The sequence below is a fragment of the Peromyscus californicus genome, unplaced genomic scaffold (assembly GCF_007827085.1).
Source record: "Peromyscus californicus insignis strain IS unplaced genomic scaffold, ASM782708v3 Scaffold_4__1_contigs__length_199733344, whole genome shotgun sequence".
Classification (NCBI taxonomy): Eukaryota; Metazoa; Chordata; class Mammalia; order Rodentia; family Cricetidae; genus Peromyscus; species Peromyscus californicus.
In genome coordinates, this window is record NW_026294562.1 from 58,770,795 (window position 1) to 58,785,395 (window position 14,601).

Below are 14,601 nucleotides of genomic sequence, written 5' to 3' on the forward strand. Positions count from 1 at the left end.
CGGACACGGATGTGCACTCAGCCAGACCTGGAGTGGAAGGATGCGAGAATAATCCTTAGAAACCCTGGTGGCTTCTCATCTGGCCTGTTCTTGGGGCCAGAGCTGGATGACACAGAGTGTGTCCATGCTGATCTTTACTTTTCAAGGATGTTCAATCTGCTGAGTCAGTACCTCCCCATGTCCTGATCTGTTTTTTCCAGCTCCATTCCAGGTGAAGCTGTGGGACACCACCTGCTAGGGATGCCTGAGCTCTGTACTCACTGGCTGTACCCCTGTGGGAAAGTCGATACCCTCTATATCTCAGCCTCTTCGTATTGGAAAAGGTACTGACGGAAATATTTTAACTAAATCGAACATGTGAGTTTGTGAAGGTGAAATTCCCAAAAAGCTGTTTGCTGCACAGAGAGCGCTCAGGAGACACAGACATTTTACTCAACAGTGTGTCCTTGCAGTTGATGGTTTTTTTGAAGTCAGTGCTGTGTTGCAAGGCAGTTGAGATTGTGATGTGATGAGCTCGGCCTCTGTGGGTCAGGCTTCATTTCTTCTGCATTACCATTGCTTCTGCCCATGAGGGGCAGTGGTGGGTATTTCCTAAGTGGACAGTGAACACTGCTGCTCAGATGAACACAGACTGGCCATCTGATCCAGCAACTCAACTCATTAGGTGTGAACCCCAACAGATAGAAGCTTGTGTACAAATGCTCCCAGAAGCCAACTTGGTCCATTTTCCTTTTTTTTTTTTTTTGCTTTGGAACCTGTCCTGGATCTCTCTCTGTAGACCAGGCTGGCCTCGAACTCATGGAGATCCACCTGTCTCTGCTTCCTGAGTGCTGGGATTGAAGGCGTGCGCTGCCGCCGCCACCACCCGACACTTGGTCCATTTTCACATGTTATGACAAAGTACCTGGGCCCAAGTAATTCATAGTGGATGGATGTTTATGTGACTCATGGTTCTTGGAGACTGGAGATCCAAGTAGCATGGAGCCAGCACCTGCTGACATCTGGTTGAAGAAGTGGGATGGGTCACTATGTGGTAGTGAGGCAGAATCAGTGTGCCAGCTCAGATCTTTTTTTTCTCTTCATATAAAGCTACAAAGGCCACTATGAACACCGCCCTCGTGTCCTCATTTAATCCTATTGACTTCCCAAAGGCCCCGCCTCTTAAAACCATCAGCATATGTGCACCCATTACTTTTCTCACCACTGTGGTCAAATACCCGATGGGAGCAATTAAGGGAGAAGAGTTATTTGGCTCATGGTTTGAGAAGATTCCCATCCATCATGGTGGGGAAGCTTGGTGGCTCTGTAAAGATAAGAGTGTGCAGCAGCTGCTTTACATCTCCACTGACCATGACACAGAGATGGGACAGCAAGAGAGGCCAGTCTCAAGTCCCTCTCTCCAGAGTCCTGCTTCTTCCAGTGAGTTTCTAAGGGCTCCATAGCCTCCCCAAACAGCACCACTAGCTGGGTGGCAAGTGTCATGCACATTTCACACCCAAAACATAACAGTATAGATTCCAGGATCATGTTTCCAACAAAGGAATCCTTTCCTTTTGTGTGTGTGTGTCTGTGTGTGTGTGCATGCGTGTGTCCATGTCCACACATATGCTTGTGGGTTTGCATGGGCAGGCATAGGCTAGAGGAGGATATTTGCCATCCTGATCTTTCATTTTGTACTTTATTCCTGTGAGACAGGGTCTCTCACTGAACCTGGAGCTAGGCTAGTGATCATCAAGTCTCAAAGATCTCCACCTCTCTGTCTCCCACAGTGCTGAGGTTATAGGTCACACATGGCTTTTTAGATTCATGTTGGAATCCAAACTCAGGTCCTCAGTGAGTGCTCTCATCCACTGAGCCATCTCCCCAGTCTCCAGCATGTGAATTTTGAAGGGAAGCTACAAACCATAGTAGCAACTTTATGTATACAAGCCAGAAGTGGAGACGACCTCCAATCCCCCTGAAAAATGAATAGGTACTGTTGATGTGATCAGGCCACACCATGGAGTTCATTTACCTACAAAAGGCACAAAGTACCGATACATGATATAGCATGGATGAACTAATGATCAACAATGGTGCTGTGATGGCTCTTAGTTTCTTGTGTTGCTGTGATAAAATACCTTGATAGAAGCAGCCCAAGGAGAACGGGTTTATTTTGACTCAAAGTTGTAGGTTACAGCCATCATGGCTGGGAAGTCACAGGTGCAGGGCAGCGGTGGGCATTTCCTAAGAGCCCGAGGGAGCTGGTTATATCCCATGAACACTCAGGAAACAGAAAGCAAGGAATTCATGCATGCTAGTGCTCAGTCTATTTTCCCCATCTCATACAGCCTGGGATTCCCTGTCCAGGGAGTGGTTCCAATAATCTTCCACCGTCATGCCCAGATGCCCGTCTCCCAGGTCATTCTGGATTCTGCCAAGTTGAAAACACTTGAAGGCTTCACATTGCCTTGTCCTGATGTTCTGAAATGTTAGAGTAGAACTACCCACCCCCAGAAACAGGAAGTAGAAGCAGCTATTTTTGAGGGATGACATGAAGACAAAGGTTGATGGCTAGCAGGAACAGGATTTGCCCTCCAGGGTGATAAAAATGTTCCGGAATTACAGTGTGGCATGTTGAACGAGAATGCCACTGAAGGCTGTAGCTGATGTATTCCTGTATCCACCTGGCTCCTGCAGTTGCTCAGACCCAAGTAAACACACAGAGACTAATATTACTTATAAACTGTATGGCCATGGCAGGCTTCTTACTATCTAGTTCTTAGATCTTAAATTAACCCATTTATATTAATCTGTAAGTTGCCACATGGCTTGTGGCTTACCGGTACTTTACATCTTGCTTCTTCTCATAACAGCAGCTGGCAGCATCTCCCGACTCAGCCTTCCACTTCCCAGCATTCTTCTCTCTACTTATCCCGCCTAAACTATACTTACTGCCTGGCTACTGGCCAATCAGCATTTTATTTATCAATCAATCAGAGCAACACATTCACAGCATACAGAAAGACATCCCCAGCAGAAGGCTGGCAAGAATGGCTAAAAGGGTAAAGGGACTGGTTACCAAGACTGAATTCAATTCCTGAAACCCATATGGCAGGAGGAGAGAAGCAACTCCTAATAGCTGCCTTCCAACTTCCATATGTATGATAGGGTACAGAATCCCCCCACGTACAAGTACAACTAATTAATTAATTAATTAATTATTAAATGAGATTTAAAAATTAAAGCACATTGAGTTAAAGTATACTTTAAGTATACCATAGCCTCCCCAAACAGCACCCCCCTTAAAGTATACTTTAAGATGCAAAAACTAATGCTCATGGCATGCATGTTTTAATTTAGAAAACTATTTATGTGTATATGTGTATGGAGATTTGTGCATGTGTGAGCACAGGTGCCCAAAGCATTAGCTCCCCTGGAGCTGGTGTAATAGGCAGCTGTGAGCTACTTGATGTGGGTGCTAGGACCTGAGCCTGGGTCCTCTGCAAGAGCAGTAGGCACTCTCCAGCCCTGGCATGTATATTTTAGCACAGGGAAAAAAGATAACACTTAAATGATGATGTCTGTATATGCCTGATGATATGCATTGCTACCAGACAGATGAGACCACAAAGACAGCCTGTGACCCTCACTGTGTGGCACAACCTCCACTCCGGGTGGTCCTGTCACCTGCTTGTCTCACTGGCTTCCTTTTGTGTGTGTGTGTGTGTAGATCATGACTTACTCAAGCCAAGATGAAGGAGTGCAAATGAAAGCCGATTATCAGTCAGAGTGGGGGTGGAATTTTTAATAAAATCTCTAATATTTTTGAGGAGATCAGCACACGCATTCTCTTAAAACTCCAAGGACTGTGATGGGTGTGGAGTAGAGCACTAGACACTGCTAGACTGGGCTGGACTGCCGTTTGTGGGTTCCTGGGGTTCCTGGTACTCTTGGGGTGTGTGAATCTGGGAAGAAGCAACTGTCTCTCTGGCAGGAAAGGATCCAAGGTCTCCGGAGATCCTGATTATGGCCGGCTGCTGTGTCATCTGTGTGACTGACAATCTGGGACGGAGGCTATCGGTTTTGGATGGGCTCAGCTTCTGGTGAGAGAGACTCACCATTCAGCCGACATGAGATGCAAATGCAACAAGTGGTAATGCTAAGATGAGATGCATCCCTAGTAGAGGCAGGATGCTGGGGAGGTTCATGCCATTCAGGTAAGGAGGCAGGAGAAATTTGGGGAAAGTGAACCATGAAAAAAGGAACAATGGTGAGCAAAAGAAAGGTGTGTCTCAGGGGGAGGGAAGGAACATGGGAAAAACTAGAGTTATATCATTGGACTAGCAAAAAGGCAAGGGATCAAGCCAAGGTAGGTGAAGAAGAGTGAGGGGCTAATCCTTCTGAGGCTGGACCCTTAGGGTCCTGTAGGCTAAGGCAAGGGTCAGCTTTTAGGACAGGACATGTCTCCCTGGAGCTGCAGATGCAGCACAGACTGTAGGAGCAGGTGAGGGACTAGCAAGAGTCCCCCAGGAGACAGGGAATGACAACAATAATAGGACTAAGGTCTCACCACAAGGGAGGAGAGACTGGAATGTGCAATGGCTATAGCCTGGTAAAGGGACCAGGTCAGCTGAGAATCCCAGCTCTGCCACTCCGAAGCTCTGTGTCCCAGAGGCTGCTTTCTCAACCCCATTGTACTCCAGTTTCTTTGGGAACTGGAGACTACAGTTTGGGGAGGGTTCAATGAGTTAGCAACGCATGGATCAGCTGTGATGAGGACCATACCAGAAATTACCAGAATGGTGCTGGGGAGGAATGTCTGTCTAGGAATACCAGAAACCAGAGTTACTGTGTTGGGAGCCAGGCATCTACCAGACACTGGCCTGCCCAGAACTGTCATGCCCAGGCCTAGGAATCAGCTCAGCCCTGGCTGCCTGTAGCATGGGCTTCTGGTCATCTCAAGGACCAATTACCTTTTTCTTCAGCTTTGACCCCACCCCCCATGCCTAGGACATAGCACAGGGCAGTCAGAATGAGTTGGGCTCTGCTCATGTGATGCCCACAGCTTATGAGAGGGATCACACCCCACAGTTTGTCACATTGGGAAACTCCCTGACAGATGTATGTGCCTGGCCTGGCTAGGCAGTGCTTGCCCTTCCCATGGAAAACAACAACAACAACCTATAATAGTAATAGCTCTTTTTGCTCTGGGTGCCCTGATTGTACAGATGGAGGTTCCTATGTTCCCACTCTCTCTCACCTTGCCCTGCCCCCCACACCCAGGGCAGTCTGTTTGGAGGAAAGTAGTGAATTTGATAGTGAATGGCTGATCCGGGGGAACTAAATTGCAGAGGCCATTATCAGAATCCCACAGCCCCACACAGTGGCTTTCCACACCCCATCTCCCCTTCCTTCTCATCTCAATTCTACTAGTGTTGATGTGTGCACACACTAACTCCCAGGGCCAATGAGCCCCATCAATTATAGTCCTACAGGGCATTTAACCCACACCCTTCCTTCAGTTCATTTACCAACCTAACCACTTGGATCATAAAACTCCCTAGCACAAAAGGGCACCACAGACAGAAACAAATCAATGCTAACAAGATGCCTGCCAGGCACTCTGGAAGACGGGCAGCTGGGTAGGATGGATGGATGGCAAAAAGGACCCTGTGTTCTCCTTCTGGGGTTAGTCAATGGGTGCATCAGAGGACCCTGTGCCTCAAACCTCCAATCTGGATATTCATCTGCCTCTTTAGGACCTCATCTTTTGTAGTCTGGGCAGGGTAGAGATAGCCTTAGACAGAGATGGATGGAAATAAGATGCAACCCCATGACTCAGGACTTAGCCAGGGTACTGACCAGACACAAAAAGAGAGCCATGCTTTGCAGACTGCCAAGACTCAGACCTCCTGTGAGGCCCCAGGCAGGCAGTTTTCCTGAGGCTCAGTTTTATGATCTGAAAGATGGTAGTGAAAGATTCTCAGGGCTGACCACCACCAGATTCACGTTTTAAGATCTCTGTTTTGTGACAGGTGCCGTGCTGGCGGCCTGTCTGACCCACAGGGAGAGACACTGTACAAGGGAAATGGATGTAAGTCAACCAACCAACACCGGAGATGATTCTGACAGTGATGGAAGCATGCTGCATGAGCGTGAGAGTCAGGGGCAGCCAGATGGTCCTGGGAAGGCATGTTTGGGAGTTTGGCACGTGAGCTGAGACCTTAGCAACAAGGCGAAGGCGGGAACAAAGCACAGGACACCACAGATGCTCTGCCACACCAATCCTCTACCCATCCTCATGGAAGAGAATTCTCTACCAAGCAGATGGGCCTTGTCTCAAAGTAATGAGCTTCCATGCCTGGACAGGCCAAGGACTCAGGGTGGGGAAGGAGGGCTGAGAATCGCTGAAATACAAGGATCCTGTTTCAGCACCATGGACAGAGAAAAGTCAGGGAGTGTTTCAGAACCACCACAGAGCTTCTGCTTTAAAGCGGTTTGTTGCTGCCTGCCTGCCCCTCCTTCCAGCACTGCCTGAAACTGCTCAGCACCACACAGCTGTACCTGCTCAACCAGACCATCTAAGCCCTCCGTGCCCCAGCCTCAGCCATTGTCAGCACCACCAAAGCCGTCCACTTCCCACATTCACCCTGAATGTGACTGGCCCTCTTAAGTTTTGGCTCAAGCCCTCCCTTCTCCACACTGACTATGGAGACCCTTCCTATACATCAAAGCAACACCATCTCTTTCAAAGTTCTTTTCCCTGGCATGTACTCTCTTTTTGTTCCCCCTCTAGACTGTGAGCTCCCAAGAAGCTGCAGCTAATTCCCGTTTTTTTTTTTTCTTCTAGCCCAGTGCCTCCTGTGGTACCCATTTATCAGCTGCAGAAATGAATCAATGAATTGAGTTCCAGATGTCATTTTTCCCAACATTTGCTGAGCATCCATGATGTCAGGAGCTGTGCCCCAAGCTTCGGATGTGTCTTTATTTACAGGTAAGAAACTGAAAGCCCTAAGGTGAGTGATGTGCCTAACTTCACACCACTAAGAGTAGGCAGAGCCTGAACTCAAACCTGGGTTGGCTGCACAACCTGTGCCCTTGACCATGGCTCCTCTCTGTCTCTCTCCAACTCAGTGCACTGCCATCTGCCAATCCCACAGAGTCTGAGCACAGCAGCCATGGTCCCCTGAAGTGATTCGGGATCTTTTTTTAGCTTGAAATTGAAATCACTGATGCTTCAAATTAGAACCTCACAATGAAAGAGTCAAGCCTTCAAACCTGCTACAGTGAAGCAGCCTGCATCTGCCTTTTCGGCAGGATCTCTTTGCTGCTTTTGAGCCCAAACCACCTGTTCTCAGTCACTATGGAAGGTGAAGCTATCAGTTTTCCAGGTCCAGGGTGTATGGAGAGAGAGAATCTGGATTCCCAGATGCCCAAGGGCTCCCCTCAGAGGAGCATCTATTTTAAAGCCTCAAGAGTCAAACCTCAGCGTCAACAGCCTTGGGGATCTCACTCTAATGGCTGTGGTCCTAGAATGGCAAAGATTCTTAATGCTGTGATCCCCTGGAAGCAGACCTCAAGGACTTGGCCAGAAGTTACAGCTCTGTGGGAACAGAAACGTTCCACACTTAAAGAGAGAGACTCAGATGCCACTGCCCATCTCTGATGTGAACCAAAGGCGACATCTCAAACACAAACACAGCACCAGGCCAGGAATTCAGCCCCAGCTCCTGCTAGCATCTGCTGGTGCCTTGCCCATCTCAATGAACTGAATACCCATGGGCACTATTGGAGTAAGATATAAAGGTCTGGGAGAAGGCAGAGAGGCTAGGATTCCTACACTGGCCATTGGGGTCACCAGTGGGCATATGATAGTCTCTAGTGATATCCTAAAAGACAAGATCTATCTATCTATCTATCTATCTATCTATCTATCTATCTATATATATATATATATATATAGAGAGAGAGAGAGAGAGGTGTGAATTGAGAAGTGAGGCTGCTGTCTGGACCAGAGAGAATCTGGCACTGGGGAAGCCACAAAAAGGCTCTGCCTCAACCCTAGAGGCTAGAGTACACCGGCAAATGGAAACTCCCAAGATTACCTGAAAGTCAGGCCCATGCCAGGGCGAGACTTTGCGGGGTGGTGAGGGCTCAGGGCGCTGAGGCTTAAACCATGCTTGCCTATTAGGGGCTTGGGATGGCTATAACAGGATCTTATACTGAACAGCACCTAGCCTGGCTTGTGTGTTCAGCACTTGATGCTATATTTACTATTGTACAATGATGCCCGTCTGAAGGGGTCATTGCCAATCATTGCCATTACATTGCCAATGTGTAATCACCCGCCATCATTATAGTATTATTATTTGTTTGACAAATGTTCTCCAGTCTTCTGTTCTGAGTCAAGAATGTTAATGAGGCAGAAGGACAAGACATTCACCAGCTGATACTGACAAAAGTTAGCTTTGTGCCCAGCACTTCTGACCCCCAATCTTCCTTGGAGAGCTCAGGGTAACACAGTTTATCACAGGTGACTTAGTTCTCAGTATTACCCCTGTTTCCAATAAGGAAGAGCCCCCTCACGTGTTTATGAATAATGCTCCCACTGGATGACTAGGACAGATTGGTCTTGGCTGCCTTTCCCGCAAGACTTGCTGAGGTCTGAGGCAGGGGGATGCAGCCTTGGAGGGAGCAGTAGCTGCCATAACTCCAGTTGGAAGCAATGGCTTGGGTGGACGTGTGTGAGATGAGTCTTGTCTTTAAGGACCTGACTAAGAAAGCTTCTACGGCATACTCAAACAGTCTCCAAGGAGAACACCGGGACATCCCTCTTCACGTTTTCGCTTCAATACAAACCGAGATTATAAAAAAACGGTTCCAGGCATCTCCAGTGCAAGTGTTTAATATGAGGAAAAGGTAATTAGCGATCTGCAGCGTGGCTGTTCGAGGATGAAGGATATTGCTGCCTGCTTTAATTGCAAGGGAAAACCTATTTAGGGAAATTAACACAAAAACGAGATCGGCCACTTCAGGGCTAAGAAAACAATCACAAAAACCATAGGAGTCTTCACAGCCCAGTACCGGCTGGCTGGCTGGTGAGGGAAGGCCCCGGGGACAATTACTAACACCAGAAAACCCTCTCCTGGATGCATGCCACCTTGGCCCAGGAGGCCAGGACACAACTCCACAGTGCTCCGTAACCTTCTTCGAAGGAATGTTCCATTTGCAAAATGAATGGTCACACACACACACACACACACACACACACACACACACACACAATTGAATACTGCAGAAAAGCTGAGAAATAGAAAAGTCTGAAGCAAGTGGAGAGTGTTATTCTGTCACGGTGGGGGGGCAGGGCAAGGGCTGCTGTCCACCTGCCTGTAGATGGGATTGTGCAGATGACTTTGACTCTTGTCTTGTTCACTAAAAAGAGCTGCCCTATAGTCCATGGGCATGGAGGACTCCTTGTAGGGATCTGTGAAAGGCTCCCTCATGAAGCCACAGCAGATGTTGACTGCCCTCCTTCACAGTCTCTTATTATTTTATTTGCATGCTGTGATTGCTGCTTGCTTTCGACACAATTCCCTAAGGATGGAATCCTAGATGTGAAATTACCCGCTCGGTTCTCTGCTTCCTGTAACGGCTGTCATGTTGACCTCCCCAGAATTCCTAGCACTCTGTGCTTTGCTCTAACAATACGGATGTGTCGTCACTAGCAACAGGTATGATGGTTCTAAAAAGCAGTTGCTAATTTGAAAACAAAACAACACAAAACAAAACAGGTGCTATGCTCTTTGCCTCGCTTCCTGCCCTATGCACAGGTGGAAGCCGAGTGTGTGGGTCTCAGTTCTAGGAAGTGAAGGGCACCTAGTCAGGCAGCCTGGGCAGAGTTGAGAGGCTCACAGAATCAAACTGTGACTGTGGGAAGTTACCCAAGTTCTCCACACCCCTTACTTTCCTCATCTACAACACAACAACGACTGCAGAGGCCATTCTAAAAATTCTGTACACACTAGAGCAGGACAGGCACGACAGACTGCTGCACCTTAACGGCAATATATAAGGACGCGGGCCTTGGATGGCGCTTGCAGCAGACACTGTTTGCTTGCTGTTTTTTTTTTTTTTTTCCTGATAAGTTGGCTTAAGGGCTACTTATAAGACATCGGGTATTTCAGATCAAGAAATAAAACTTGTTTTCAAGTATGGCGCCTGTGGGGAAAACGCCACCTTGGCCCTAAGGACACTTCTGCTTCTACATGTGCAAAGGAGATTTGCAAGCAAGCCAAGGTAAGAGCCTCAAGCACCCACTCTGCCTAAGCTAGAGGGCCACTGTCTCATTTGCTATCGTGGTATGGCTGCAGCTTTCTATCCCATGTGTGTGGACATGTGTAGGAGCATGCGTGTAGAGGTCAGAGGTTGATGCTGAATGTATTTCTCTGGTATTTCCCACATTGTTTTTCCAGACAGTCTTTCACTGAGCCTGGAGCTTTCTGATTTGTCTAGACCAACTGGCCAGGGAGCCCTGGGATTCTACTGTCTCCAGCTCCCCAGTGCTGGGCTTAGATGCATGCCTCTGCACCCCATTTTTTACATAGGTGTTGGGGATCTGAACTCAGGTCCATATGTTTGCCCAGCACTCTCCTGATGGCCCCATCTCCCTGACCCCTTGCACAGCATTTAAAACGCGCTGTGCCCAAACTCCCACTTGGGTTTTGGCCTAGCAGGCTGGGGCTGGGACCAGGCCTTGTGTCATGAACAGGCATTTTTGGTGACTGCAATGCCAGCCAAGTCTCAGAGGATGATGAGCCTACCAGCCTGCAGGACACCACAGTGACAGCCCGTTTCTCCTCTCCCGCTCATCCTTGGGCCAGCCATGCACATCTTTCCACGGCTTTCTTGGCTGCTGGAGTTTCCAACCTCTCACCCAACCTGCACAGAAAGAGCATTTCCCCAGGCACTCCATGTCCTCTGAACACCCTCCTGGCCATTGTCTCTAGGCTGGCTGTCATGTCTCTTAAGGAGGAAAACTTGGAGACACCGCCGTTGGTGTTCTAGCACAGGGCTCCGTTTCCATAAACTCTACCATCCTGGACAGAAAAGGCTTAAAAACAAAAACAAAAACAAAGCCACTGCTTATACTAAGCACGTCCAGATGTTTCTCCTTGTCATGATTTCCTAAGTGATTAAGTCTAACAGCCATGACAAAGCCTTTACTGTGTAGTGTAAGCATGGAGAGCTGTTCTTACATCCCAGAAGAGCTGAGTGAGTTCTCCATCAGCCCTGGACCATTTTCTACAAGAAGCCAGAGTATCTTCCAACCTTGGTCCATTGGGGGGCCTGTCTGTGTCCAGTGACGGATGAGTGTGTGGGCATACCGTCACTGTGGTGGAATGCCCTCATGCATGGAGCTCACACACACCTTCACTCTGAGCTGAGATGATCTCTTTAAGAGAGCTAAGTTCTCATGTTGACCCCGGGGGTCTTTTTTTTTTTTTTCCATTCCTGACTTCAAGACAGCTTATTGATGGGGCTGGGAAGAAGGCTGAGGAAGTAAGAGCAGTTGCTACTAAGTCTGAGAACCTGAGTTGATCTCTGGAACCTACATGGTGGAAGGAGAGAACTGACCCCTGTAAGTTCTGACCTCCACATGCACACTATGGTGAGTGTGTGTGTGTGTGTGTGTGTGTGTGTGTGTAAATATTAAAAGATTTAAAAAGGTTGACAGTGCTTTACTCAAACCTTATGATTGTTTTGGGGAGAAATGTAGTTATCAAAACAACAGGAAAACAAAACAAAACAAAACAACCCTCCCCCTAACACTTTATCAGGAGAGAAAGAAATTCTATAAGGTAGAGACCAGAGAAAATCCTGTGCAACAAGAAGTCCTTCACTGTGGGCTTCAGCCCCAGGCACGATGACAATGTCAGGGCAATCTGACTGAGCTGGAGAAGAAGTAGTGGAGCTCTGTGGATACTTGAGATGTTAAAAGTCAGCTCTCACTTCAAATGGTCCTCCGCCCTGCCCCCAGTCCGGAGGTTCAAACCACAGCATGAAATTTTAGAGAGAAAACACGAAGTCTGACATACCCTGCAGATTCTCTCAGGCAGCAGAGGGAAGGCTTGCCAAGGGGAACACAGAGGATGAGGGCCACACACCAGTACTTAGGGTAGCTTTGCCCACAGACAACCCAGGCTTCACAGGGTGCTCGCAGGAACAGCTTCACCCCACACAGACTTATAAGGGAACATATAAAGCTTTTTAAAAACAATCCCTCCAAGACGGAAAGCCATCCACTGAAAATACAGAGAAGCTGTCCCCTGGGAAGCACACGCCTGTGTAAGGGCTTATAAATGATTTTAATATCCCAGTGGCAAAAGCCAGCAGCCAAGGAAACAACACATGGGGGAGGGATAGACTTAAATCCAGGCACCTAACAAGAAATTCTGAGTTCCGCCCCAGGCAGCCTGGGAAGTAGAAGAGGAGGAGGCTGTTCCCCAACCCTCTGCACCCCACAGCCCCATCATCAGTACCTGACTCTGATAAGCAGCCTTGTGGGACCATGACATGCTAAGTCCTTCCATAGGCCATGCACAAAATCACAGACACACACAGACCTACCAGGCCTTGGGGGCTAAGCCAGACAAACCTAAAATCCTGGGACTAAGAAGCCACCGGAACAAAATGCCTGTTCCCAAAAGGCAAAGAGATTTGTTTATCAGAGGTTTTTAAAAAGTCAAAGCAAGTGCTATGAGGACAGAAAATTGTGGGGGTGGTATTCAGGGCATCCCCAGAAAAAAGTGCTGCCCCAGGCGCTTCCACCTCAGAGGCCCAGGCTTCTTTTATTGACTAGTTTATCATGGAAACAGTCAAATGAACTGAACATCAGGGGGTACGCGGACATCTGCAGCCCTCATTTATTATTGAAACCCATCTCAAGCTCCTGGAGCCCCCTCTCTGCCATCACAGGGCCACCCACACAGCACTCAGAGCCCCAACCCAGGCCACGCCCCCTCTGTCTCTAGTGTCTCTCACACACAGGAAGAGGGTTTGCGTCACAACCGCATCCTACAGAAGATGATTCAACCTAGTCTGCATTTCCAGGAGGGTTACAAACCCCATGAACTCAAGGAGTTGCAGCCAGCTCCAGCTCCTCCATTCTGGAAGAGATTCCAACTGCTCCAACACATGGGAACCTGGATCAGCTCAGGCCTCACTCAAACCAGGCTCTGGGAGGTCAAGACTAGTTTAAAGTGCCTTTCAATAATGGTATGAGAACCACACATGACTCCTTACCTGCCTCCCGCCCTAATAGTTACTTTCTCCTCTCTCTCCATTCCTGTCACCCCCTTACCAGTGTGGACAAACTCCAGAGAGATAGGAACAATGCCACAGATAGAAACTACCACAGGCAGCTGAAGTGGAACACAGAGTAAAGGCTTCAAGGGCCATGTCACCTGGGACAGGCGAGGGTGTCCTCTTTTATAGCACAGATGTGAGTTGAGGTCACTCAGGAGGTGGAGACACCATTGGCTGGTGAGGTGCACCTGTTCATTTTCTCCATCCGCTTGTGAGTTCTGACACACTTGAGGTAAGACTCAGCATGAACACAGGGAAAGGAAAACTCCCGACGAGGCCCATTTGGGTCCATCAGATCACTAAAAAACGCTGTCTTTCCAACCTACTGCATGTTCTTTCATTCACCCTGCTTCCAAAGAGTAACAAGTTCTCTCGCACAGTAAGATCAAAAGCAACACCTACACCCGCAAACAGGCAGGATGCCCTGAAGCACCGGGATTCAACTATCTCACTGGCACATACAACTGCAGGTGAAACTCACAGGCACCAATGCTTGCACACGAGGAAGTTCCTCAAATGATCAAACGTCATCCCACTTCTGGGTATGAACCAAAACTTCTGGACATCGCAGAGTCCTCTCTGCCCACTCCAGCCCCTTTCCTTCCCTTGCCTCTTGCCCCATGCTCTGTGGTCCTTAAAGACCATCAATCATGCAATGGACACAGACCAACCAACTCTTAGCTACCCACAACACACCTCATGCTTGCCAATACCACACAAAGGCTTGGTGACTTGCCCTTAGGACACAGGAGCGGGCAAGGACTCTCCTATTTATAGAGTCACAGCTAACACAGATTTGTGCGTGACCTCAGCATCCTGAGAACGTCTCCATCTTCCTCTTGAAGACCAGTGGCCAAGTTTCATGTATGCTTTATCCTCCCAAAGAACTGTGAAGAGTCTCCAACATCAGGGACAGAGGAAACAGCATTCACAGGGGGTGAGGACACCCAGAGACTACAAGCCCCATGGCCCAAGTCATCCACCGTCCTAGTGGTTGTGTTCAGAACCACAACCCTCTCCCACGTGAGAGTCGGCGCTCTCCCCAAGCAGCATGATATTAAACACCTGCGCCCTACCTCAATCAAGAAGTCCCCGGTCCTTAGTCCGGCTTGCCATGCCACCCCACCTTCATCCACGGACTCCAGGTACTGCAGGGCTGGGAATGCCGGTGTAGGTGTGAACTCCTCAATGGGGGTATCAGCTAGGAAGACAAAGAAATACTGTGTTGTGACTCTGGAGGATGTTTTCCAAGTT

At 48.4% G+C, this 14,601-nt stretch overlaps 1 protein-coding gene across 8 annotated transcripts in view; it reads right to left on the minus strand.

Moving 5' to 3' along the window:
- Shank2 (SH3 and multiple ankyrin repeat domains 2) overlaps positions 1–14,601 on the minus strand; it is a 445,086-nt gene that overhangs the window by 128,730 nt on the left and 301,755 nt on the right. For all 8 annotated transcript variants that reach the window (XM_052712831.1, XM_052712826.1, XM_052712828.1 and 5 more), the window contains one exon: positions 14,424–14,548. In XM_052712831.1, the coding sequence (XP_052568791.1) occupies positions 14,424–14,548 (125 nt within the window). The remainder of the gene's footprint in view (positions 1–14,423; positions 14,549–14,601) is intronic.